The sequence below is a fragment of the Sturnira hondurensis genome, unplaced genomic scaffold, assembly GCF_014824575.4.
Source record: "Sturnira hondurensis isolate 20B ecotype Veracruz unplaced genomic scaffold, ASM1482457v3 Scaffold0017082, whole genome shotgun sequence".
NCBI lineage: Eukaryota > Metazoa > Chordata > Mammalia > Chiroptera > Phyllostomidae > Sturnira > Sturnira hondurensis.
In genome coordinates this window covers 1,444,060-1,470,362 of record NW_028089713.1, presented here as the reverse complement: position 1 = coordinate 1,470,362, position 26,303 = coordinate 1,444,060, and the positions used below count along the sequence as shown (strand labels likewise).

The 26,303-nt window shown below is 58.6% G+C and overlaps 1 protein-coding gene across 4 annotated transcripts; it reads left to right on the top strand.

Moving 5' to 3' along the window:
- The first annotated feature begins 340 nt into the window (after positions 1 to 340).
- CDK18 (cyclin dependent kinase 18) lies at positions 341 to 25,317 on the top strand. Of its 4 annotated transcripts, none has more exons than XM_037067093.1 (16): positions 341 to 556; positions 16,189 to 16,338; positions 16,502 to 16,641; positions 17,248 to 17,373; positions 18,116 to 18,172; positions 18,947 to 19,061; positions 19,247 to 19,341; positions 19,591 to 19,653; positions 20,314 to 20,437; positions 20,536 to 20,656; positions 21,358 to 21,455; positions 21,658 to 21,763; positions 21,885 to 21,927; positions 22,582 to 22,672; positions 23,036 to 23,113; positions 23,736 to 25,317. In XM_037067093.1, exons 2-16 carry the CDS (start codon positions 16,215 to 16,217, stop codon positions 23,768 to 23,770), a joined length of 1,416 nt encoding a protein of 471 aa, XP_036922988.1. In that variant the 5' UTR covers positions 341 to 556; positions 16,189 to 16,214; the 3' UTR covers positions 23,771 to 25,317. The 4 variants fall into 4 exon arrangements, with proteins under 4 accessions (XP_036922988.1, XP_036922986.1, XP_036922987.1 ...); XM_037067091.1 differs by lacking the exon at positions 341 to 556 and adding an exon at positions 557 to 634; XM_037067092.1 differs by lacking the exon at positions 341 to 556 and adding an exon at positions 15,089 to 15,215.
- Positions 25,318 to 26,303: the final 986 nt, after the last annotated feature.

The window sequence follows — 26,303 nt, the reverse complement described above, 5'->3', positions numbered from 1 at the left end:
TGTCTGTGCAGACTCCGAAGGTGGGAGAGGTACCTTTGGAGACATGCCCTCTCAGCAAATTGCCCCAGCACACTAGCCCCAGTCCTGGGGATCTCCAGTCCCGACAGTCTCACCCCTAGTCAAGGTCCTCAGGGCCAGTCCTAGGACCAACGCCGGAAGTGGTGCTTGGGCCAGGGCTCTCAGAGTGGGAGAAAGGGGTGGGCACCCAGGCAGAGGCAGCCAGGGAGATTGGCAGCAGCTGTGGGCAGCTCGGGAGGGACGGGGAGGAGTCAACTTGTACACGTGAAAAACTCCAGCGGGGCCGGGCTTCCCCCTTCCTCCTCCTCCTCCTCCTCCCCCCTCTGTCCTCTCCCCTACCTTCCTCCACCCCTCCCCTTCTCCCTCCTCCTCCTCCTCCTCCACCTCCTCCACCTCCTCCACCTCCTCCAGCTCAGGTTGCAGCTTCTCCAGGGAGCCGCTCACCTTTCGGGAACAGGGCAAGCAGCTCCGAGCCCGGCAGGGACCCCGGCTGGGAGCAGGGCACAGCGCCCGGCACCGCGGCCCCTGGACGCGCGTGGTGAGTCCCTCTGGCTGGGGACCGAGGTGGGGACAGTCGGAGCTAGGGGCACCGTGGCGCGGGCAAAACGGAGCAAAGGTAAGCCGGCGGCTCTTAAAGGCGCCGCTGCGTTTGCCGGGGCGGGAGGGGGGCGGGGGCGGGGGGGGGGGGCGAGGGGTTGTTAGAGACTGCCCGAACGGCGAGGAAGACCGGGGATCTCGAGGCGTGCAGGGGGTGGGGAGAGACGGGGAGGATGATGCCCTTGCAGAGGCCACTCGCAAGTCCCAGGGGCTTAGGAAGGAGGGCAATTTTGCATTCTCAGACCCCCGCGCCCCGCAGGGAGTTTCCATCGGGACTCCTTTGGGCCCCCAGGCTCTGGTCTGAACCCTGGGAAGCAAAGTTTTCCACCCAGCGGCGAGCCTGGCGCTTTCTAAGCGCCCTTCCTTCTGGGAAGGGCAAGGGTCAGGAGTGTTCGGTGAGGAGGGGACCCGCGAGGGTGGGGCCAGATCGCCGCCTCCACGGGCTTGCGGGCTCTGGTGAACTTTCCAGAGCTCTAGACTAGGGGCGGGAGGCCGGAGCCCTGGGGTGAAGGTGGAAGGACACCCATGAATTCCCGCGGGTTCCAGCACTAGGAGATGGTGGCTGCAGGGAGGTTGAGGACTGGTGTGTGGAAATTGCTGCCCCTTCTGTCTCTGCCCACCCAGGGACCGGGAGGGTCTGTGGCCCCTCACCCCGTGGCAGCCACTGGCAAAGGGTGAATGCAGCCACAGGAACGGGTGGGCTGCCTGTTGGGCTAAGGAAATGGGGCAGGAGGATCTGCTGCAGGCCAGAGGCGCCCGGGTGTGGAGGACTGCACAGACCTGGTGGTGGACAGAGTGGGGCTGTTGAGACAGTGACTGGTTTTCTGGGCTTTGGGGTCGGCATCCTGCTGGGCACCAGTGGGGTGTTCTAATTCTCTCTGAGCCCCTTCCTGAGGCAGGGGTGAGAGCCCTGTGGCCGGGGCAGTGGGCAGTGCGTATCAGCTCCCTAGAACCTTATCCCGACCCCCGGCCCAGCCCTCAGGAGTTCCCCAACTGTGGCCAGGGCCCTGGCTGAGTCACTAACACCACTGGCTTGCCCCTCCTGTGTCAGCATCCTGTGAGGTTCTGAATGCTCGTGTGGCGTTTTCCGCTGGGGCTGGGCACACAGCACATTCCTGGACGTGGCCTGAAAGAGCAGAAGCCTCGAGAATGCCTGGGAACGGCCCACAGGTGTCCTGGTCCTCAGAGGTTCCCTGCCTGTAGCCTGGCCCTGGCAGGGGCTGAGACAACAGTGGCTCAGGGGTAGGGGACTGTGAGCACAACTCCAGGCGATGCTGTCTCCTGGGCTTGGATCTGCATCTGGAAGCCTGCTGAAGACAGGGTCACCTTGCTGCAGCTGAGCCACTGTCTAGGGCCACCCTGCCCCAGCCACCTCCCCTGTAGCTGGTGAGGCTGTGAGGCTGTGAGGCTGACCCCCCTTCCCCGCAACCTCACTGCCCATTGGGTTCCTGGGAGTCTTCCCGCCCACTGCCCACGCCCCTCCAGGAGAATGGAGCCTTTATTCTCCCCAAACTTCCTGGGGTTTCCAGAGCCAGAGTAGGCTTCAGTAAGTCACATCCAACTTCTGAATGCCTTAGCAGCTGCCATTTACCGAGTATCACTCACCTCTCTGAACTAAGTGTTTTTATCCCCATAGTACAGGCGACGGGACAGATGTTCTGGGAGGCCAACTTCCCCAAAGTCGCACAGAGGTGGGGCCCAGCCCTCGTCCTTCTGAGCCCCCTGCTCTCAGTCCTTGCCCCGCTACAGGAGACCCCAGCATAGCCCGCTGTCCTCTGGTTCCACCTCAGCCCTCAGAGGAAGAAGGATGGGGATGGTGCTCCAGGTAAAAGGCTCTGTGTCCTGCGCCAGGCACAGCCAGCCTCTCCAGGGGTCGCAGGAGAGAGGGCACCAGATCCGTGGAACAAGTAGGTTCCTTCTCTGAGATCTGAGATCTGCTTGCCTCATTTGGAAGCCTCCCCTGGGCCTCAAGGACACGAAGCTGCCTGTATGGCTGCATGTTTTCTCTGCAGAGCCAGACCGTCCTCTGCCTGTGCCCAGGTGCAGGCCCCATGCTGTGGGGCGGGGCCTGGCTTGGCTCCTCCCATCTCTGAACTCAACCTTGCCTCTCCTTTCCCTGGGGACACCCCATTTTGGACTTTTGTTCAGCATCTCCATCTATCCCTCCCCCGGTTCCTTCTTTCCTACCCTGAGTTTGAGGCCTAAAGGGCAGGCCTTGATGGGGTACAGCTCCAGCGCACACTAGCTGTGACTCCTATCTCCCCACAGACTCTTGAGCTTCTCCCAGCCTCAGTTTCCTCATCTGTGAAGTGAAGCTCATAATAGGGAGGGTTGTTATGTGAATTAAATGAAAGAACACATAGTGCCTGGCATGTAGCAGATGCTAAGTCACCGGTGGCCGTGCTGTTGGTGGCTACTTGGAAGGCGATTCCCTAGCTATGGCCCTGTGCCTGGCTCTGGGGGAGAGACCAAGGCGGGCTTCCCTAATCCCATCAGGCCAGGCTCCTCAGCAGTGTCTTTCCTGCTCTTCCAGTTGGGGAGCGGGGCTCTGTACAAGAGAATGGGGGGTGGGGTGCAGGTTGGTTGGAAACCTGCAAGAGGGAACCAGGAACCTGTGCTGTGGGGACTCTGCCCTCCAGCTTCCAGGATGAGTGAGGTCTGCACCGGGAGCTGCAGAACCTACAGCTTCCTTCTCTGAGGGGCCTCTGGCAGGACTTCCTCCCCTGGAGTAAGAAGACCCCCCTCCCCCAGTACTTAATTGATTGCAGTCCCTGTCCTAGCCCTTCCCTCCCCCACCCTGGACCCTTCACCTCCACCCTCTTGGCATTAGCTGCTGAGGGGACACCTTCCCTTCTCCAGGGGTGGGAGCAGACCGAGGGTAGTCTTGTCTTGTCCAGGTCCCCCCAGCTGTGGACACACACACAGACCCCACTGGAAGGCTGGGCTCACAGTGGACCAGGTGGAGGGTCTCAGACCCAGGGTCAGGGCAGAGCCAGTGGCCCGGCCTGGCAGGAGGCGGTCAGTGGCAAATCAGCAGGTCAGTAAGAGGAGAGGGGTGGCGCAGGTCAGCCAGACTTGATCTTTGAAGGTGAGCTGTCTGCTCCGGAGATCTCCATGGCGGTTCTGTCTGCAGAGGAGGAGGGATCGGGAGGTTTGGCTCTGAGCTGGTAAGGGCCTCTGATGCTCTCTGACCCCTTGAGTGACCCTGGTGAGATGGGACACTCCAGTCTCAGAGACACTGGACAGAACTTTTGAAGGGACAGTGATGACTCCCGCCCCCATCTTGGAACTCTGGATAATGGTCTCATCCTGTGCCCTGCCTCACCCCACCGACCTTAAAGCCTTCCCTGGAAACGGAGGGGCGGGGTAGACAAGGTGCCTCTGCGCCCATGAGGCTGGTGCAGCATTCCTCTTCACTTGCTGAGCGAGCGTCCTCCCAGCCAGCTGCGGGTGGGCGGGGTCTGGACTTTGGGGTCAGTTCAAGTGCGGCTGCTGACATTCAGCGAGGGGTCGGTCGCCTGGATGAGGGAACTTGCTGCCCCATGTTCTCCCTGCCTTTGGCAAATGGGGAGAGTAGCAGTGTCACTTTGCGTGGCTGCGAAGATCCCGTGAGCTAACGCCCGCAAGCGCGTGGCTTCCCGCCCCGCCTGCTGTCGCCCGCAGCCACATTCCACGTTCTCATAGCCTGGGTGTCATCCCTGCAGAAAGCAGGGCTCCTGCCCCAACCTGGGAAGGGAACTCCGTTCTTCAACCCTGTCACCCTCCCTCACCTTGAGCGCCCCCTGCACGTCATCCTGGTCGTGGGGCATCCTGACAAAGCCCCCGGTGAGCTGTCCTCACCCCTTTTGTAAAGAAGCCCCATTTCTTGCCTCTGGATGTCTCCCCAGGAACCAGGACCGCTTCTCTCCTCAGACCCTAACTGTCCAGCAAAGGAGGCCCATGTAGGTTCACCAGACCCGGGAGGGGCATGGCTACCCTTCCATGTGTCTTTGCAGGGCCTGGTGGCAGGTGGGTAGTAGGTCAAGCACTGGAGAGTGTCACTCATGACAGCAGCAGCGCGGGGTCCCCAGGCCGCCTGTGCTGGCAGGGCACAGGATGAGGCTGGGGAAGGGGTCCCACAGCTGCTTCCTGTTCCTGGCATGGAGCCCCCACCGTGGCCGGGCTGGGTGCCACATTCCAGGCTGACACCAGACCTAACCTGGCACCTTCTCTGTGCAAGGTGGCCTTTGAGGGCTGCAGATTTCCCTGGTGACAGCACCTGGTGGGCAGAATGCCATCTCAGGGCAGGTGCGGTTCCCTCCAACCCCAGGGAGGCAGGAAGGGCACTGAACTCGAAGTTCCAAGCCCTTGGTCCTAGTTTCACCTCTGCCCTGCCAACCCAAGTGGCCGTGGGCAGGTCACTTCCCCTTTCTGAGTCTTGCCTTCTTCACCTGGAAAATGAGGGCGCAGACCAGGGGCTTTCTAAGGCCCCACCCGAGACTGCTGGTGTGTGGTTCCCACTTCTGCTGGTCCTGCCGAGGAGGGGAGGTCTGACTGGCGTGCTGAGGCCCGGAGAGGGTCTCTACCTTCTGTCCCCCCAAACACTGGAGCACAGGGGCTTCCCTCCATGAGGCCTGGGTAGCCGGTTCCTCTGATGGGCAAGGAAACCCTGGAAGGCCTCCCGCCAGTCAGACAGGAGGAGAAAAAGCACCCCCCAAACAGGGGGGTGCTAGATGCTCATGCTGGGCAGGTGCCAGAGGCTCAGGGGCCCGGCTTGGTGAAGCTGTGGCCTAGACCACAGCCGGCCTGTGTTATTTATTTACTTATTTACTTATTTATTTATCTATCTCTTATTTAAAAATTTTTTTATTTGTTGACTTTTAGAGAGGGAGAGGGAGAGAGAGAAACACCATTTTGTTGTTCTACTTATTTGTGCATTCACCAGTTGACTTCTGTATGTACCCTGACAGGAATTGAACCCGCAACCTTGGCGTTTCGGGACAATGCTCTAACCAACTGAGCTACCTGGCCATGGCCCAAATCCAGCCTGTTTTAGTATGGGCCATGAGCTAAGAACGTTTTGTTCAGTGTTAAGTGGCTGGGAAAAATCTTCGCAGAAGAAAGTAATATTTTGTGACACTTGAAAATTAAATTCAAATTTTCGTGTCCACAAGTCAAGACCTTCTGGAATGCGGCCACACTAGTTGTTCCCCAGCTGGCTGTGGGCTCCTGCCACCAGAGTGAACCACGATCACTGCGGAGAGCAAGCAGCCCCCAGAGCCTGAGTGCTGACTGCCTGCCCGGATGGGAAACGGGTGCCGACCCTGCTCCAGATAACCGTGCTTCTCCTGAGGCTTGCACGGAGCAGTTCTGGGGTCTCAGTCTAAAAATACTTTCTTTTCACTTTAAAAGGAGTGTTACTTCTTTTAACATGCACAGGGAATGTTCGTTAGGGCACTACTAGATCATGCACATAAGAAAAAGGAAGATCGTAACATCACCCATAATTCCGTGCCAGGAATAATTACCATTAGCATCCTAACACCCGTCTTTCTTGATTAGATACAGTTTGTATGTATTTGTTACATGTATGACGCTTGTGTATATTTAGCACACATAACAGCTTTTACAAGTTGTGTACATCTGTCCTTTTTATCTACCACCACATCTCAGCCCTGGCTGGTGTAGCTCAGTAGATCGAGTGCGAGCTGCAAACCAAAGGGTCGCTGGTTTGATTCCCAGTCAGGGTACATGACTGGGTTGCAGGCCAGGTCCCACTGGAGGCCACATGAGCAACAACCACACACTGATGCTTCTCTCCCTCTCTTTCTCCCTCCCTCTCCTCTTTCTAACAATAAATAAATAAATAAATAAATAAATAAATAAATAAATAAAATCTTTTGAAAAATACAGCTCAAACGGTTTGCAACCCCTGACTGTCCCAGGCCCAGTGCGAGTATTACAGAGAGAAGTGCCTGGCTGGCAGTCGGCCCTGCCTCGGGGAGACTCGGGCTCGGTGGGGCCAGAGTCATGAGCACATGGGTGGTGGTTTCCACCACTGGGGAACATGAGGTCACCAGGAAGAGTGTGTGGAGGTGGAGGAACAAAGGGCCAAAGCGGGAACTCTGGGGAGTGCCGACACTCGGGGACAGGGAGAGGAAGTGAGTCCACCGGATGCCGAGGGAGCACAAAGTAGGAGAAGCAGAAGGCCAAGGGGAGGGAAGACAAGGTGTAGAGCCCAGGACAGCGCCTGGCACCAAGCAGCTAATTGTGAAATTAGAAAGTGACTGGAAGAAACCAGCACCTCCTTCAAGAAGCCTGACTTCCTGCTAGACCCGAGTGGCTCAGTGGGTGGGGCATCTTCCCGCAAAGTGAAAGATCAGTGGTTGGATTCCCAGTCAGGCCGCATGTTTGGGCTGTGGTTCCGTCCCGGTTGGGGTGTATATGGGGGGCAACTGATTGATGCTTTTTCTTTCACATCATTGTTTCCCTCCCTCTCTTCTCCTCTCTCTAAAAAATAAATAAGTAAAAAATGAAGCCGAAGCTACAGGTGATAAGTGCTGCTGATAGGGGCAATTAGAGAACAGTTGGCAAACTGGAAGATGTCCAGAGGCTTCCTGGAGTGTGCCTTAGAAACAGAAAGGAGCAGGGAGGTGGTCCAGGCCGAAGTGGTCGCCTGGGCCCAGCCTGGTGCCAGAGAGACCAGCCGAGTGTGAGGAGGCAGCTTGCACAATGTTGGCCAGAGGGTTCTGTTGGAGTGGGGGCATGGGGCAGTGTGGGCTGTGCGGGCTGGGAGTGGAGTATAAATAGGAATATGGTCTAGAGATGCTGGGAAACCCTTCCCTCGGCCCTCCCTGTGCCTGAGCCTGAGGGGTCCCCAGGGACACCAGAGTTCAAAGGCCCCTGCAGTACTGTTGCTAAAGTTGGGCATGGAAAGAAAGCCAGAGAGTTGTTAACAGGGGTCCCACGACAGTCCCTGTATCTGGAAGAGGGAAGGCCGAAGGATGGGTGAACTGGTGCTTTTGGTTTCTCCTTCTACTCATTTGTAGAGGGTGGTGAGCATGGGCATCTGCGCTTACGCAGACAGGGAGGAAACTGATGTGAGTGCTTTCCTTTGGGGTTTAAGGAAGACCTAAGAAGAGTTTCTGAACTTTGGAACTTTGAAAGCCCTGAGCGGTAGGTGAGCGACCTCTTGGGGGTCTTTAACAAGAGCTGGTAAGAAGAGTAGGGAAGGGTCTCCTGTGCCCAGGAGGTGAGGTGGGCCTTGCCTGGGAGCAGGAAGGTCCGGGAAGGTCTGTGCGTCCAGGACCCCAGCGGACAGAAGGGCGCCTGCTTCCATCTTATCACTGGGAAATTCAGGGCCTCCCCGAAGATTGCAGGCCAGCTTTAGCTGGGCTTCCAAAAAAGGTCAAAAAGAAAGTACCAGAAGACAACCAGTGCCTCTATTCCTCGAGCCTTAGGAGGCCAGAGAGAGCAACAGAGTGTCAGCAGAGCCCACAAGAGGGGCTGGAAACGGGGCAGTCAGAGAGTTGGGGGCGGGGGGTCATCTATAGGAGTCAAGGCCAAAGTCTGAGCTTAGGTAGTGTACTTGACCCGAGAGTTTCTGGGAATCACCCCTGAGGGATGGGAGTCCCTGAGGAGGGCCCTAGGGGCCCGCCAGCCTCCTTCCCCATGAGCCCTGGAGACCTCAACTTGATGTACTCTGGTTGGAGTCTCTCATTAGTGTTTTTCCCATCTCTGGTCCATCCGTCACTGCGGTGTGACACCTGCCAGCCTGAGACCTCTGCGGGCCTCATTTAGGAAGTTGCTACCAAGCAAGGAGCTGCCACCTCTGCCCCAGTGCACCATCGCCCCACTGCCATTGGGGCCCAGAGCAGGCTGGGCGAGAAAGGTTAGGGCATGGCAGAGGCTTCAAGTCCAGTGGGCAGCTGATGGTGTCCTCTCGGTCCTCTTGCCTCCAAACGGCTCCTGGACGTAGGAATTCACAGCTTCCGAATATTCACTCACTGAACATGTGAGGGTTCACTCAGTGTCAGGCCCAGTCCTTGCCTTTCACGAGCTCGCAGGTAAACCAGGGAAATGGACGAGTGAACAGGACCCGGAGCCAAGGGTCCAAACTGAGGCATGTCCAGCTTAGGCATGTGCAAACTCTATGGGAGCACAGCGGGGTGGGGCTGGCTGGCTGCAGAAAACAACAGGGCAGCATGGCAGGGGTTTAGGGAGAGAGGTGTTGTGCCTGGATTGGTCGAACCTTGAAGATGTGAGCGCTCTGCTGGTTTTTCCCTAGTCCCTGGCCCGCCACCTTGGTGTCCTGCCCAGAGCCAGGACAGCTGAGGTGGAGCCACACCCTGGGGAGTCTGGGGCTGGTTGGCTTGCTTCAGTGTGTGCAGAAGGGGGCAGAGCCAGGCCCGTCCTGGGGGTGTTAGCCAGCCCCAAAGAGTGGGGCTGGCCCGACGAGCAGATAAACCAGGACACAGGTCCCTAGCAGGCCAGAGTGCAAGGAAGGAACCTGCATTTATTGTACGCAAGTCCTGGAGGTTCAGGTGATTGACAGTCTGTCCTCAGTGGGCCTAATGTTTGTACATCTGTAGAGAATAGAGTCTTTAACAGATCGCTATGATATGGCCAAGGTCTAATGCAGCATTGGTTCATTTGGGCCGCAGACACGGACTGAGCACCAGGGAGGTTCCTGACGCTGGCGGAATGAGGTTGACGGCTCTTGCCCTGAAGGACGTCACAGTCTGGTTTCGAGTGTGTGCTGGCTGCTCTGGAACCACGAGGAGGGAGCATCTTGCTTCACGTAGAGGAAGCAGGTGGCGTCACATACAGCTTCGCAGGGAAATGACACGTGAGCTGAGTTTAGAAGTGGTTTTACCAAGGAAGGCCAGGCCAAGGAAACAACGCGTGCAGAGCTGTGGAGCGCAAACGCGGTCTCCTCTGCGAACGCCCAGCACGCTCTGCAGAACTGGACCCTCCAGGACGGGTGACAGATGCAACAGGAGACAGGGCCACAATGCAAGAGGCCTGGTCTGCTGGGCCTGAAAGCTTGGACTTTTCCTGAGGGCAGTGTTGTACTGAAGGGCTGTGAGAAGGGGAGTGTCTTTACCAGAAAGCCGCCGAGGAAGTGAGGGCCCGCAGCCAGGTAGCAGTTGGACAGGAGGTTAGGAGTTACTAGGAATTATCCCCGTTCAGCAGACGAGGACACTGAGGCGCAGGTGTCTGCCCAGGCAGCAGTGCTAGCAAGTGGCAGAGCTGCGATTTCTTCTGTGACTCCAGACTTAGGAGAGTTTTGGAGAGCAGGCCTGGATGGCAGGTGGCCCTCACTGTAGGTTGTTCCATGCAGTCGGTGGGGGGGGCTTGCTGCAGGGGTGCCCCTGTGCCCTAGATGCCTCATATCCTGACCAGTCTCCCTGTGAGTTAGCCTAGCTTGCTCTTGGAGACCTTCCCCGCCTGCTTCCTACATTTCACACAGAGGCTGTGGGGTCGTCTCTGAGGTCCATCACTCTGTGCACCGCTTCGGCTCATTGGCAGGGCGGCTGCAGACCTAGCTGTCTGCCTAGATTCTTGCCACCCAGAAGGCCACAGGCTGGCAGCCTCTCTCATCAGGCCGGAGCTGGGGTGGGGCGAGGTCAGCAGTGAGGGCCCAGGGCTTCTGCTTCTGCCCTTGCCTCCCGGCTTCGGCAGCCCTGGGGTGACTGGCTTCCCCTGAGGTTTGCAAGCTCGGGAAACTGCAGCCCCCAGCTCCCTGCAGGGCAGGGTCAGTTAGAGGGTGAAGGAAGCGATGCTATCTGCAGGCTCCCTGCAGGCACGGAGGAGGGAGTGTCTGAAGTCTCAGCTCATGACGTCTGCAGACTTAGTCAGCCACGGCCTCTAGTTCTTTTGAAACCTGCCCAAAGCCCCACGTGGCTGAGTGACCGAGGTGAGGGCAGGGAGTGGGCAGCAGAGGGTATTATAAGGGTCCTGGCTGGTGGTCAGCCTTTGGGACTACGGATCAGACCCCCTGGGCTTCAGAAAGGGGGCAGTTGGAAGTTACATCCTTTAGCCCCTGCCTCTGGACCCACAGAGACTGAGATCTGAAAGAAAATAAAAAGAGGAGTTGAGGAAGCATCTGACATGTACCTGGAACATTGCGCGTGCTCCGTGGGCTGTGAAGCAGGCAGCCATGCCTGCTGTCTGTCACCGGCACGACGCAGGGGATCAAAGCGATCCCGTGAGTTCGTGCACTTTGGGAGGCACCCAGCGGTCCTGGAGGTTCAGGGAAGCATCTGAAGGTCTGAGACCTGAACCGCATGCAGGGGTGTGGCCTGGAGCAGAGCTAGAATGGTAGGGAGGTGGGAGAGCAGAGCCAGAGAGGAGGGGGCGCCCAGATCTTGAAGGACCTTGAGCGCAGGGCAGGAAGTGGGGCTTTATCCAGGAGGCGGGTAAAGGGGGCTCTGTGTAAGGGTTTGCTGGGGAATCTCCAGGCCTGCTCTCCAGAGGTTAAGAAGTGAAAGTCCCCCTCACCCCCCCCACCAGGGTGCTGCCAAGCTTCTGTGAGGTGGGGGCTGCTGCCAGCTTCCCTAGATAATCTGCCACCTCCTCCTTGGCCTCGTGATCTCCTGGTCAGGACCTCCCAGGTGCCCCAACCCTAGTGCGGGTGTTTGGTCTGGGGCCTGGCAGAGGTTGTCCTGGACAATGTCCCTGTGGGGCCAGTGGGGCCTGTTCTAGGAGGCGTCTCCCCTCTGAGGACAGGGTGAGATCTTTCCACCAGGAGGCCGGGTCCCCTGGCCTGCGCACGCCTTAATCTGAGTTGGGGAGCCCTGCCTGGCTGGCCTTTCCTTCTGGTGGCTCTGGCTGTCAGTAGCTGACCACGTCCCCTGATTCCCAGCCCTCCTCCGTGCTGGGGTCTCAAAGCACTGTGTGGGCTGGGCGGGTGGCTCTGAGGGATGTGGCTCATGAGCTCTGCGTGTGGCCTCTTTTCTGGCATGTCACGTCTGAGCAGGCGCTTGAGAGGAGAACAGTGGAGGAAAGAGCTGACAATCGCTGGGCATCTTCCTTGTGCTCGTGCTGTGTCGCGTCGGCACACACAGCACGTCCACCCAGACGTCCGCTGGACACCAGGCACTTGCTCCAAACCCTACTCCTCCCCAGCCCACAGCAGCCTCTGCTCTCAGCTCCATCCTTCCTGCTGCTCAGGCCCAAACCCTCAGGGTCCTGCTCAGCTCCCGCCTCACAGTCCATAGGCAGTCCTTCCGCAGGCCCCCTTGGCAGACTCCTCCAGAACCCCACCACTCCCCACCCGCACTGCTCCCACGCAGGCCTGGGATAGCACTCTCTCGGGACCTCTGCGTAGCCTCCTGCCCACACAGTCAGTTCTCAACACCGCAGCCAGAGGCAGCCGTTTAAAATCTGCGGTATCACATCACCCATCTGCTCAAGTCCCAAGGGGCCCCACCGTGGTCCGTTGTGCTTGGTGCCTCCTTTCCAGTCACACGGACACTTCTCTCCAGTTCTCACTTCTGCCTCAGGGCCTCTGCTCCTGCTGCTCCCTTGCTGACCTGCTTCCCCAGATTCCCCGTGACCAGCTTCCTCTCCATGCCTACTTGGGACTTTTCCAAGAAGACGTCACCTCCTCAGGGAGGCCTTCCTAACTGTCCTGTTTAACATTGCCACCCCCATCCCCCCTTTAGTTCCTCCACTGCGCTTCCCACCACCCAACACCACATGTTTTATCTACTTTGTTGTCCAGGCTGCCCCTCCCCACCTTCGTTAAAACGCAAGTACTGTGAAGGCGGGAATGAACCATCTGTCTTGTGCACAAGACTCTCAGGGTCATAACGCTTCCTGGTACATAGTAGCTGTTCAATGAATAATTGTCAAATGAGTGACCAGAGCCAAAGGGAAGAGATTATAGAGTGTTCTCACCATCAGACAGCCTGCCAGTGGCAGCACCAGAATCTAAACCTGGGTTTGTCTGGCTTCTAATTCAGAGTGAGGGTGGAGCGAACCTGGAGGAGAACAGAGCGCTTATAGCCCTGGCCACCAGGAGGGGCAGGTGGGGGCCTTTCCAGCTAGGAGAAGACAGTGAGGAGGCACAGTGACCTCTGAGCAAGTGGCAGTTTCCTCCTGGCCCAACTCCTCCTTCCTCCTGTGCCATCCACTTCTCTGGTGCCAGCAGGAAGTTCTGGGCGGGCCAGCGTGTGCCCGGGAGGAGGTGACAGGAGGCAGGCGGAGGACTTTTTGGACTTACCTGGGCAGGGGGGCAGGAGGAAGGCCCACTGGGTGGTCAGTCTGCCCACCCACAGCTCCGGAGAGGGCTGTGCCGCCCGACCTCCACACCACCCCGACCAGGCCGGCAGCCCCGGACGCCCATCTCCCTCTTCCCCTGGCACCGATTGCACGGGGACAGCCCCAGATGGCTCTCTTGGCCTGAGGACAAAGACCACACTGTGCCCAGCACTGGGGCGGCCTCAGGCTGGGTCACACTGAGCCCTTCTGTCCCCATATGGGGATGGGGGCAGACGGCACAAGGTGACAGGCCATTTTCCCATCTCCCTTCCCCCTCGACCCCCTAATCTGAGGAGCTGACTCTCCCAAGGGCAAAGTGACAGAGGCAACTGTGTCTTGAGTTCTGGGACAACGGGCCATTCACTGCCCAGGCTGCCCTGTCACACCCAAGACCCCGCTCGGCTCAATGCCCCGATTGTCCCCTGCAGAGAGAGGCAGCTACTCTTGGCTGTGGTCACCACCCCTGCCGCTTGCCCCCTGTCACCATCCGGAAGTCTGTCCCCACACTGGACCTCCACTGGTCCTACACCACTGACAGCCACTTCCTCCTGGTCCCTCCTCAGGCCAGTGGAGACCAGCTGGTCCCCAGCCCTCTGCACTGCCAGCCCCACATTCCCGCCTGAGTCAGCTGTCCCTGGTTTCACCCTCCTCTGGCTCCCTGTCTCATCATCCCCTGCCCTGCCCAACCCAGCTGGTGGCTCCTTGCTTCTAACCGAACGTGAAGGGAGCAGGTACGGGCTAGGTCTCCTTGTTCCTGTAGGAATTGGAGGCCTCTCCCCCAAAAGGCTTTCAATGAGCTCCCCTGACCCTCCTACACGGGCAAGAGCAAGGGCATGAGATAGATGGTGGCTACTGGTGGATTGCTGAGTCACAGGCCCATCGCTCCACCCCCTAAATCTCAGGCTGCAGGACAGCTTTACGGGGGTTCCCTGTTGTTAGAAGCGGACATGGCTGGCCCCTCTTAGTAGAGCTCAGAGCTCAGGGAGCCAGGGGCCTGGCTCCGCCCACCCCCACGGATCATCATGATTGAGCTTGGGCTGGCAGTGTGTGCCGGGCAGACATTTCATTCCCTTCTGGGGGCTCTCCTGCACCTCCCCAGCTCTGAGGAGTTCCCATCTCAGTGAGTGTGGCAGCCCAGAAACCTGGACAGATCCCTCTCCCTTAGCTGGACCTCAAATGCTTCCCTACTGTGGCTCCCTGTCCAGATCATTGGGGATGCTTTTTAGTTTTTGTGTTTTGTGTATTTCTTTTAATCCTCACCAAGGACATGCTTACTGATTTTGGAGAGAGGGAGAGAGAACATCGATCCGTGGCCTCCTGTATGTGCCCTGGACACCAAGCCTGCAACCCAGGCATGTTCCCTGATCAGGAATCAAACCCATAATTTTTTGGTTTGCAGGACGACACTCCTGGCCAGGGCTGGGGGGTGGTTTTAAAAACTGCATTTTCTCAGTTGCCATCCTCAGAGCCTCAGTTCCATGGGCTGAGGGTGAGACCCAGGAACCTGAATTTTTTATAAAACATCCCAGCGATGCTGATGTTCAGCCAACATTGTAAACAGTTGACCCATGTACAAGGGACATCTCCACTCTCCTGTCACACTGGGAAGTGTGATTCTACAGGGAAGGTGCATCTGTGTCCCTTGTCACTGGAACTCATGTGACCCTTCTATTACGCCCCCCCCCCGGGGTTGGCTGCACACAGAGTGCGCGAGGTGAGGTTGCTGCAGGAATGAGCTGCAAGCTGGGGCGTCGGGGAAGTGCATGGCCGGCGGGCTTGGCCAAGGCAGCTGGAAGATGAGCTCTCAGCTACCTTCCCACCTGAAGAGGCCTCGCCAGCCCTGAGCTCCTTGAATAGGGACCACGCTTCACTCACCACTGTAAGCACAGTGCCTAACACAGTGCTTGGCCCATGGTAGGTCCTCGGTCCTTATTTGCAGAGCCAAACTGAGTGAGACTTCAGGGCCCACTGACAGGGAGGCTTAGCTGGCAGTGCAGACCCAAGGCCTGCATCCTGAGAGGCGCAAGCCTGAGGTTGCAAGTGTCCAGTCTCAGGGCTCAGAGGAACTGGGGGCCAAACATAGGTGCTTTGGGAGCAGCCAGGAACATTCAGGGTCCTTTCTGGCTGAGGGCAGAAGGATGTGATCATTAAGCAAAGCAAACATGTTACTGACCCATAATCCCTTAAACCAGAGGATTCAGGAGGTGCCTGGTTGCCTTGGCAACTGGGCAGTGGCCAGTGACAGTGCTGAGAGCATCTTCTGGAATAGGCTGTGCCTGGTGCGTGGGTAAAATCTGGGAGAGTACAGGGTGGCCCTTCCCATCACAGAAGTGGCCCTGATGCTTTCTTGGCAGGTGAGGGTGGGGCCCTTGTGGGACCTCTGGGACCCAGCCCCACTGCAGCTGGGGGGATGTGGGCAGAACAGGATGAGAGGGCAGCCGCAGTAGGAGCCTAGGAAACGATGGAGGGGAGGAGGGACAACCCCAGTCTGGGTTTTCAGGGCAGGATGGAGAAGGAAGGGTGCGTGGGAAGACTCGGATGCACAAGTCTCATTGGGAGGCCAGCAGGGTGTCCCCTCACTCAGAGGGCAAGAGGGCCGAGGAGCTGCAGAGAGAGAACCCCTTTTGGCTGGGGAAGGGCCCCCGAGGGTGAGCAGAGAGGCCCGCCCCTCCCCCACTGTTTTCTCCTGGTCCCTCTCTGTTTCCAGCCAACTTCTATGTTTCCCCTGAGACCTCCAGCTCCCCTGACCTCCCAAATTTCAGCTGGAGAGATGAGGCTGGGCCAGCTCAAATGCACACCCCTCCTCCCTCATCTTTTCCCTCTTATTTCTGTTTCCTGGGGACCCAGGACAAGCCAGAGAGGGATCTCGGAGTATTGGTAGTAGGGGAGATGGGGTTTGGAACACTCTCTGTCCCATTGATGCTTAGCTTCTAGGCATTAATTAGTGAGGCGTACTGGCTGCTGACATGTCCAAGCTCGTGCACACAACTTGGTAAAGAGCTGCTGGCCAGGGGGCCACCTGGCTCTGGTGCCCTCCCTGCCACGCAGGCTTGCTTGTCACTTCATGCTGCTGTAATGAGCAGTCCTTTGTGGGTTTGCCTGATCCATGTTGTGAGCATTTCCCTAGGGCAGGGAATCCTGGGGGCACTCCCAGTGTGGCAGAGGGTCGGGACTTCCCCTCCGGGAGCTCCAACTCTGGCTGGCCAGTGCAGGGTGGCAGAGCTTGCTGGGAAGATGAAGACTCAGGTCTGGAATTCACTTTGGGGATTGACTGGCCTCCCATTGTCTCGTTCTCATGGCTGGCTCTTCTCCCTTCTCCCTTCTCAGGGCCCTCTGCCTGGTCCCTGCTGATCATGAATAAGGTGAAGAACTTTAAGCGCCGCTTCTCCCTGTCTGTGCCCCGCACCGAGACCATTGAGGAGTCCTTGACTGAGTTTACAGAGCAGTTCACCCAGCTGCACAACCAGCGCAATGAGGGTGAGGGCTGGGGCCTCCAACCCCGGCATCCCCCAAAGCCCCTCCTTGCCCTCCTTGCCCCCACCTTCACTGTGGCCTTGTGGGAGGATGGGGGGAGGACACAGACCTCCCCTCCCCTTGGGGCAGAGGGGCAGGGTGGGGAGCTGATGCCTCTCCCTCACAGACCTGCAGCTCGGTCCTCTTGGCAGAGACCCCCAGCCAGACCCCAGCACCTTCTCTCCCACGGATGGCGGGGAGGAGCCCAGGCAGCTGTCCCCTGGCATGCACTGCCGGAGGCAAAACCAGCGCCGCTTCTCCATGGAGGTGAGGGCTTGGGCTCCTTCCCGTGGACATGGCAGCATGCATCCCCTACTGTGTGCCCAGAAGAGTGGTGGCCTGGGAGCCAGACTTCACGGGTTCAGGTTCCAGCCCAGCCATTGATTAGCTCCATGACCTTGAGGAAAGGTTCTCAACCTCTGTATACCAGAGTCTTCTTGTGTTAAAATGGTCATTGTGAAAGTTAGGTGGATTGATATATGCCAAGTGCCTGGAACATTCCTGCTATATAGCAAGGGCTGTACAACTTGACTGTTGTTCTTATGACCCATATGTGTGCACCCAAGTATGTGAAAGGTATGCTTCCAGAATCGTGCTGTCTGCAGGCATCTTAGTCTGCAGATGGTGATACTGCTGGCCCAGAAAGGGGGTGGGGCCTCCAAAAGTCACACAGCACCCAGCCCACCGGGTGTTCATGTATGTCTCTGAGCACATCATTGAAGTGGCTGTGAGCCTGGGGTTGGAGCATGTGGCTTAGCCCTACTGGGTGGCTCTACAGGGAAAGCCAGGCCCAGGGTGAGAGGCCAGGGTCCCCACAGCACTAGCTACCCTGGAGCAAACACTGGTGTCCACATCTCACCCCGACCACTGCAGGACATCAGTAAGAGGCTCTCTTTGCCCATGGACATCCGCTTGCCCCAGGAATTCCTGCAGAAGCTACAGTTGGAGAGCCCAGACCTGCCCAAACCGCTCAGCCGCAGGTCCCGCAGAGCATCCCTGGTGAGTCCCAGGATGCACACGCATCAGCCCTGCAGGGGGGTCCGGGAAGTTCCTGAGTGTCTGGTGCCACCTGCTGGTCGAAGCAGATCTACATAGACCTGTGTCCTTGGTCAACCTCCACTCCATAGACGGATCTCACCAGGGCTGGGTCTGACCCCTATGCCTCCTCTGGGCCCTGAGATCAATAGACCAGCTGGTACCTGCTGCCCGTTCCTGGCTGCCTGTCAGGTTCCTTGGGAGCATCTTCCAAAACACAGACTCCAGTCCCCACTCCAGATACCCACTGTGTCAGACTCTCTGGGTGGTAGGGCCTAGGAATCCGTAGTGTTATGGGTTGGGTGTTGCTGAGCTCGAGAGAGGCTATTGGGGTGGTGGGTTCTGAACTGGACATGGGGAGAAAAGACAATTCCTGGAGCCAGTAGCCTGAACAAGATGGAGACAGACGGGGGGTGGGTGCTGAGGCCTCCCCAGGTGCTAGGGCCCTGAGCTCCACACCCTCCTCTGTTGCTGCCAGGGCAGGAAGCAACTCCCACCTGCAAGGGCTTCCTCCTGCGCCACAGGGACGAGGGGCAGGAGAAGAGGGAGGACTTGTGGCTGTCCTCTCCCCTGCCAGCCGCAGTTGTTCCTTCTCCCTGCGGAGGCCTCAGTACCTGTCCCCCCCGGAATCTGGAGCAGGGGAGGGGTAGCCTTGGGGCTGCTGGGGCCTCAAGCTCACAGGACCCTATGTCTCTCCCTTTCTCAGTCAGATATTGGCTTTGGGAAACTGGAAACATACGTGAAACTGGACAAACTGGGGGAGGTAAGAGGCTGGGTTTGGTCTTCTCAGGGTGGCCAGGCAGGCTGGCTGGGAGGAGGACGGGTCTCCCCCACCCCTCCCTGACCTGCCCTCTCCCAGCGCCTGCCCCACAGGGGTACATGATCGTGGCTGTCCAGCCGGGCTCAGCAGGTGCTGAGGTGGGCCCAGGTCCTGGAGGAGGGCGTGAGGATGGAGTTGTCTGTGGGTCCAGGCAGGATCCAGGCTTTTTTCTCCACAAGCGTTTCTGTCTGAGTTCGAATCCCAGCTCTACTGTTTCCTAGCTTGGTGACCTTGGGCACATTATGTCACTTCTCTGCACCTGCCTGCCTTCCTTTGTCAAATGGCGCTCGTAATGTTCCCTCTTACAGAGTTGTTATGTGGATTGAAGAGGTTCCTATAATAAGCTTTTGTACAGCAAACACTTAGTGCCTGGGTGTAGTTCAGTACTGTTAGCTTGCATCTGTAGTCACTGCCCCGGGCTTTCTGCTATAGGTGGGGGTGGGCAAAGGTTTACAGAGAGGAGGAAGAAGGCCCTTTCCCTGCAGAAACCAGGAGAGACCTGCACATAAACATCAACCTCGGGAAGAACCAACTGGCATTATAATAGAGGGGCAGCTGGCCTGGGGGAAGTTAGGGACAGCTTCACAGAGAAGTGAAGGGAAAAGAAGGGGAAAGCCCTCCAATCAAAGTCACAGTCACAGCAGAGGCACAAAGAGGGGGCACTGGACAGAGGAGAGCTGGACCTGAGTGTTGCTGGGGCTCCGGCTGCTTTCCCAGGGCACCTACGCCACAGTCTTCAAAGGGCGCAGCAAGCTGACGGGGAACCTCGTAGCCCTAAAGGAGATCCGGCTGGAGCACGAGGAGGGGGCGCCATGCACAGCAATCCGCGAGGGTACAGCACCCTAGGGTCCCCAACTCCTGAGCATCCCTGGGAGGAGGGGTTCATTTGCTGGAGCCCTGGTGGGAGCCTGGGGTGGAAGGCCACTGTAGGAGTTGGGTCAGGGGGCTAACCTCAGGAAGAGAGGACATGAGGGGCACGTGGGGCCCCGGGAACCCAGTGGGCCTGTCTCCCCCCAGTGTCCCTGTTGAAGAACCTGAAGCATGCCAATATTGTCACCCTGCATGACCTCATCCATACGGAGCGGTCCCTCACCCTGGTGTTTGAGTACCTGGTGAGTTGGGACCTTCTTCCCCTTGTGGTGGTCGTGGGGTGGCGAGGGTGAGGGAGGTGGGGGGTGCCCCAGGCCTTGCTCTAAAGTCAGGTTCTCAGATATTTCCCAATAGGAGTGGGCCAAGGCCCCGGCCTAGGGGCAGCTTGGAGCCAGGGACCTGTCCCATTCCTGGGCTTGGGCCTTACCCAGGGAGGGGCTGGCCGCCAGGGGTCAGCACAGGCCATGGCTGAGCCAGGCTCTGTGTTCCAGGACAGCGACCTGAAGCAGTATCTGGACCACTGTGGAAACCTCATGAGCATGCACAACGTCAAGGTGAGGGACCCCACACATTTAGGCCCCTGTCCATCTCGGCACCTACCTGTTCTCAAGTCCAGCATGGGAACTCACTCTCACCACCAAGGACCAGCTGCTGCAGTTGCTTTGACCTTCTGTGCAGGACGAAGGGAAGGAGGGTGCTGTCCAGAGAGGGCCAGGCCCATGCCGAGCACCTTACCTTGCCACACAGACATGTCCCCCTGCCACCCCCTAGCTGTGGATGCAATATACCCCCCCAACTCTGAGCATCAGCTTTCCCATTCGTCACATGAGAGCCTCAGTTACCTGCTGGGATGAGGGAGGCCTCTGGGGAAGCTCAGAGGGATGAATGGTCTCTGGTGTGTGCCAAAGTCAAGCACATGCACCAGTGCGTGGTGGGCTTCCCTGCCTTTCGTGGCCCTCAGCTCCCTGGGTAGACAACCGGCTGCTCTCCCCCGTCCTTCCCACCTCCTGTGCACACCTGGTGCCCTCCCCTCTGGACCGGGTTCCCTGGGCTGATGGGGCTGCAGCGTGGCCAGGGCGGCTCTCTAGGTACCTCCCCCCTGCCCGGTCCCTGTCCTCATCTGAGTCCCAGCCGTGGGGCAGAGGGGCAGGGTCTCCCAGATGGGTCATGCTCTCACCTTACACTGCTCCCCCTTCTCTTTCCTCCTGCCTCAGATTTTCATGTTCCAGCTGCTCCGGGGCCTTGCCTACTGCCACCGCCGCAAGATCCTGCACCGGGACCTGAAACCCCAGAACCTGCTCATCAACGAGAGCGGGGAGCTGAAGCTGGCTGACTTCGGTGAGGCCCAGAGCCGCCAGGGCCAGGTGGGGGCTGGACGGTCTCCTCAGAGTGGGGCGCTGTTTTGAGGAGAGGTTCAGTGCCCTGTCTGTCCCTAGGGTTGGCCCGGGCCAAGTCAGTCCCCACGAAGACCTACTCCAATGAGGTGGTGACCCTGTGGTACAGGCCCCCCGACGTGCTGCTGGGGTCCACAGAGTACTCCACCCCCATTGACATGTGGTGAGTGAGTGTCACGGGACCCAGGGCAAGGGGACCTTCTACACCCCAGACTCCCCGTCACTGCCCAAGTCCGCTGTGAAGGGCAGCCTTGCCTCCTGTGACCAGAAGCCATGCGCAGCCTGTCGGACTGGCTGTTGGAGGATGGAGTCTGAACCACATTGGGGTTTCCTGTCTCTAAATAGACCCCCCCAAGGCGTGCTTGTGAAATATCCCCCAGGGGGTTACCAAAGGGCACAGGAGGCCCTGCAGTGAATATGACGGCCCTTCCCCAAGCATCGGTCCTACGGAAAGTTTTGGAAAGCAAAAATGGGTATTGTTCATTGTTGTAGTAGGAGTTTTAAAACTGAGGCCCAGGTTTCCGATGAGCGGCCCCTGCTCCCTGGGCCAGGTCCCCTAGGAGAATGGGTGTAGGACTTCTGGTGCGAATGCACCATGGGGGAAAATGTTTGAGAACGCTGCTTAGAGACCTGTCACAGAGTGAAAGGGGAGCGGTCAGAGCGTCCTAGAGCCCAGAGATGCCCCCAGAGGGGCTTCAGTGGGGGGCTTGGCTGTGCTAGGAGCCCCTCTTCTCCTGGACCCCCACCCCGGTGCCAGGACCTGTTGGAGCCGCTGTGGGGCAGGGTGTCGCAGTGGGGCAGCCCTCGGAAGGGTGGGCGTGAGGAGGCCCAGCCTGACACGCCCCTGCTCCTTGCTCCCTGCAGGGGCGTGGGCTGCATTCACTACGAGATGGCCACAGGGAGGCCCCTCTTCCCGGGCTCCACAGTCAAGGAGGAGCTGCACCTCATCTTCCGACTCCTCGGTCAGTCTCCTGCGCGCCCCCAACACGGCCACCAGGGGCGTCAGAACTCTGTCTAGCCCTGGTGCATAAAGGGACTGGGAAGAGCAGCTGCACCTGTGGCCTTGGCCATTTTCTGCCTCACACTTCACGCCTCCCAGTGGCCTCCAGTTGCTCTTGGCCCTGGCTCCTTACCATGCCTCCCCACCCCCTTTTGTCTCCCCAGGGACCCCTGTAGAAGAGACATGGCCTGGTGTGATGGCCCTGTCCGAGTTCCGTGCCTATAACTTCCCCCGGTACCTCCCCCAGCCGCTCATCAGCCACGCTCCCAGGTAGCCTGCCTCCCCACACCTCTCCTGCTTGTGGTCTTGGCTGTCCTGTCTCAGAGTGCCACCCACCACACCCTCCCCATCCTGCCCAGGCCCGGCCTGTGCCAGCTCCTTCCTCCTGCAGGTTGGACTCTGATGGCATCAACCTCCTGACCAGCCTTCTCCTGGTGAGTGTGCCCTCAGCTGGGCCCAGGAACAGGCACCAAAGACCACTGAAGCCCTAGGACCCCACTCTGGCCCTCTGCCCACCTCTGTGCTCATGCTCACAAGTCTGAACTGCCCCCCACCCCTTATCCTCCACCCCACCCCCACCCAGGCCCAGAGGAGCTCCAGTTTCCCCAGATTTGGGGTGGGTACACTCTGAATTCACACCGCCATTCAAACCCACTCACTAGCTTGGGCGAGCTACAGAATTCTGTGCTTCAGTGTCCTCAATGGCAAAGTGGGATTAATTGTCCGTATTTGATAAGATGGCAATGAGGCTCAATTGAGGTTGTAGAACACACTTAATGTGGGGCATGGCATGGTGGAAGCACACCACAGAGGGTGCTTGTTGGTATCCCACAGTGGTATTACTGTTATTAACCGTATGGCCGTGGTTGCTTTAGCATCAGCATTTCTATCCCGAGAGGAGGTCACTCTGTTGAAGCCTGATTTCTAGTTTTCTCCTGGTGGGAGCAGGCACAGTTGACCCCAGGGGCTTCTCAGCTTAGACTCAGGCCCCTTCATTTTGGCTGTCTAACTTAGCATAGGAGTAGCACTTCCCAAAGGGGTCCCTGCAGCCCCCCAGGCGAGACCCAACAGACCGCTGTGCTTTTCAGTATGAATCGAAGAGTCGCATATCAGCAGAGGCAGCCCTGAATCACCCCTACTTCCGGTCTCTGGGAGAGCAGGTGCACCAGCTCAAAGACAGTGAGTATCAGGGGGAGGTTGGGGGAGGGAGCAAGGCCACCCCAGAACCAGGAAAGGTGGCAGCAGGTGTGAGTGGAAGAACTGTAGCAAAAAGGCCAGAGGCCCTCGGTCCAGCTGTGCAGCCTTGGGCACATGGCTTCCCCTCCTTGGGTTCTCGTTTGTGATTAAGGGGCCAGACTGTGGCTCTGAGTTTCTGCCTGAAAGGCCTAGTTAGCTGCCCCTGGCTAGTCCTAACGGAAGGGGTTCCCCAGCCACGGGGGAGGGCCCAGCTCCAGGCACTTGATGGGCATGGGGGCCACAGGCCCGAGGAGCAGGGCTGGCTCCACTCAGTTCTCTCCCTGCCTTCCTCCTCTCTCGCTGTAGCTGCCTCCATCTTCTCCCTGAAGGAGATTCAGCTCCAGAAGGATCCAGGTTACCGGGGCCTGGCCTTTCAGCAGCCAGGTAGGGCCTTGTGCCTCCACCACCGCCCCTTATTACAGAAGACCAGGACAGACAGAGGCTCAGAGGAGGAACAGAGATGGGGCCCAGCAGCCCCTCATGTGATGGGAAATCAGCATGGCCTTCCTTCCGGGGGCCCATGGGGAGCAGGGAAGGGGCGGATTTCCCTATCTCTGGCTCAGGCTTCCTCCTCTAGTGTCTCCCTCCTCTACCCCCACTGTAGACAGAACTGGGCTGCATCCAACAGAGCCCTGATGAAGGTACATGCTCTGGTGTGTTCTCTCTAAGTAGCCTGCACCCTGGATCAACTGTACTGTGTACGTAAACCAGCCGATGGCCTCGGAAGTGTCAGGCACTTTCCATGCATTGTCTCACTGAATCCTTAGAACCCCTTGAAGTTGGTACTATTAATGTTCCCGAGTCAATGAAACTGAGGCTGTGAGTGGTTAAGACATGACTTCCTGCAGCTCCTGAGTAGCCGAGCCAGGACTTGAATCCAGGACTGACCAGCTTCCAAGCACATGCTCTTGCTTGCTCCAGCCTCCTCCAGCCGCAGCTCTGGAGCATGCCCTTCCCCCAGCCCCGCCTCCTCCCTGCACTCCCTCTCTTCCCCTCTTTTCTCCAGGTCGAGGGAAGAACCGGCGACAAAGCATCTTCTGAGCTGTGCCCACTGACTGCGGCTCTCGGGATGAGAGGTCTCACTGACCACAGTTGCAGGCAGGAGGGGGCTTCCGCGGCCCTTGGAGGACCGAGAAATGAGGGCTAAGGCTGGTCCAGAAGATGTCTTGCTGGCCACAGCTGTGTCCTGACCCAGCTTCCCACTTGACTCCCCAGTGGGCCTTTGCCTGGACACCAACTCCTCCATCACCTGCCCTGAGAGGAGGTGAGGGGGACAGAGAGGGACCTTGGACTCTTTCCTACCCTGAAGTCCTCATCATCCACATGGGATCCACAAGGGCAGGAGAACCCAGCTGCCGGGCCGAGCACTGTGCCCTGGACATGGGCACCACCAGGCCTCCCTCAGGGGCCCGCCTGTCTCACCAGTTTGGTGGAACCCCTTACGGGAACCTTGGAGCCCACACACCCTTCACCTTCTTCCCCTCTGAGAGTAGGAAGCAGTGTGGCACCTTTTCCAGAACCCTGGAATCCTTGGTACCAGTGTGTGTGCCAAAGCCCACCCCCAACCTGAGGAGTGGGTGTCCCTGTAGCAACAGGGGAATAGCAGCCCACCCCCACTCCCAGTCAGCACCCCATCCTGTTCATGCTCCCCACTCCTTGCCAGAGTCCCCTTGTGCTGCTGGATGCCCAGCTGAGCCCGGAGGAGGCCTGGTTCAGCCAGCGGCACCCCTGCGCCTCCTCCGCCCCGCCTGTCTCCCTAGCCTGAATGGGGCCGTCTGAAGGTGGTGGGCGGTAGCACACTCATTGCCCTTGGAGCTCAGGCCCAGGCTCCTACCAGTCCACCCTCTCCCGAGAGCAGCTCCTGCTTATCACACCCAAGTGCTGATAAGCCAGCCCCGGGCCAGGGTCCTGAGGACAGCACCCAGATATGCAGGGTCACCCTGACATTGGTGCCAGCCTGGCTTCAGCTCTTTAGGGCCTGCACAGCCTCCCCTGTCCCCTCCTTCCCAGCCCATGTGGCCCTGTCCTTGCCGCACCCAATCCTGGGGCCAGCCTCCCCGGTCACGAGAAGGCAGGTGTAAATGCCACAGTGACATAGAGGAAAGTGGGATGGGACAGACAGGCTTGGATCCTGAGAGCCCTGCCCCAGGGGGCTGGGAGTATGAGGGGTCTTGGCCCCTGAAGGAGGCACTCCCTGGCACCTCTTCGGAGCAGGCCTGTTGTGTCCCCAAGGGCGCCTCCACACTTGGCTGAGTCTTGAATAGCCAGGCCAGGCCCGACCTGTCTATACCAGCCCCAGCCCAGCCCCACCCCTCAGCCTGAGGAGCAGCCCCGGAGGGTCTTTGCCTCCCTTTGTGTCCCGCCACTTCTCATCCAGGGTACTGCGAATGTCCTGTGACTCAGCCAAAGACAGGTGACATATTTAATTCATGTACTGGAAGGGGCAGGCATTTGCATGCAGAAAAGCTGGATTTGACAGATTGATGCCAAAGATGGAGGCCTTCTCTGGGTCTTAGGATGCGGGTAGGCTTGTGTGTGTGCGTGTGTGTGTGTGTGTATTTGTGTGTATAAAAGTGCAGAGAGAGTTAGATTTGTGTGTGTCTCTGAACTCACCTGGGCTGTAGGAGGGGTGCCCTCTACCCTCCCTACTGTATTTTGGATGCTGCTTCGTTTAGGACAGGAAGTCAACTCTGGGTGTTGTGGGTGGGCGAGGAGGAGGCCTGCATCCGGCCTTGGCCCAGGTGGTGCCTGAGGCCAGGACGGTGAAGATGGAGTCTGGGGAGGGGTCTGCAGTTCTGTCTGCTGTAACCAGCCCTTGTTCTCCCCCAACCAGTGGCTCCCTGACTTCTTGGGAGGGAGGAAGATTCAAGAGGGTTGACACAGTGGATGGCCAAGGCCAGGGCAGCAAAACTAGGTCCAAACCTCAGTGATTCTCAGCCATCTGGACTCCATGTCTCCAGGGCTGCCCAGACCACCTCTTACCCCGAGTCTGCCTGCAGCCTCCTCTCATACACATCTCCCACAGTCCTCAGCACCCTGCTCAGTCCCCAGCTTAGTGTCTGGGTGTGTCTCCCAAGACTGCTCAGAGAATGGAGGCTCCTGAGCCACTCCTGACCTCCCTGCTCAGTGGGCTCATCTGGGATGGCTGCGTTCTGGGGGAGGAAGCTAGTACTGAGAGGTGGGTGGTGTCTCCCAAGGCCCTGGAAGGAAGGAGCGGACAAGGACTTGATGCTCAGGCCACCAAGTCACCAGCCTCGACCTCCTCATCCTTTTGCAGACTGCCAGTCTCCAAACCGTAGGACAGTCTGTGCTCCGTGAGGGGGCAGGGGCCAAGAAACGCAAGAACCAGAGCCAGGCCTTATAAGCTGAGTTTGGAAGGAGAATGGATGGGGCCTGGTGTCGTGAAGCTCCATGCAGTGTACCAGTCCATGCGTAGAGGCATCTCCTGAGCCTCACGGTGGTCCCATTTCTCCCCCCTTTGCAGGTGAGAACAGCAAGGCTCCCAGCCTTAAAAGACTTGTCCGGGATCACATAGTAAATCAGAATCCCAGGTCTGTCTGCCCTCCCAGCCCTT

What these genes read in the sequence shown, in the direction of transcription:
- CDK18 (XM_037067093.1), top strand. Translation starts at nt 16,215, where the DNA reads ATGAATAAGGTGAAGAACTTTAAGCGCCGCTTCTCCCTGTCTGTGCCC. An exon ending in CTCATCAGCCACGCTCCCAG is followed by an intron (nt 21,764 to 21,884) that starts GTAGCCTGCCTC and finishes TTCCTCCTGCAG; the next exon opens with GTTGGACTCTGATGGCATCA. An exon ending in CCTGGCCTTTCAGCAGCCAG is followed by an intron (nt 23,114 to 23,735) that starts GTAGGGCCTTGT and finishes TCTTTTCTCCAG; the next exon opens with GTCGAGGGAAGAACCGGCGA.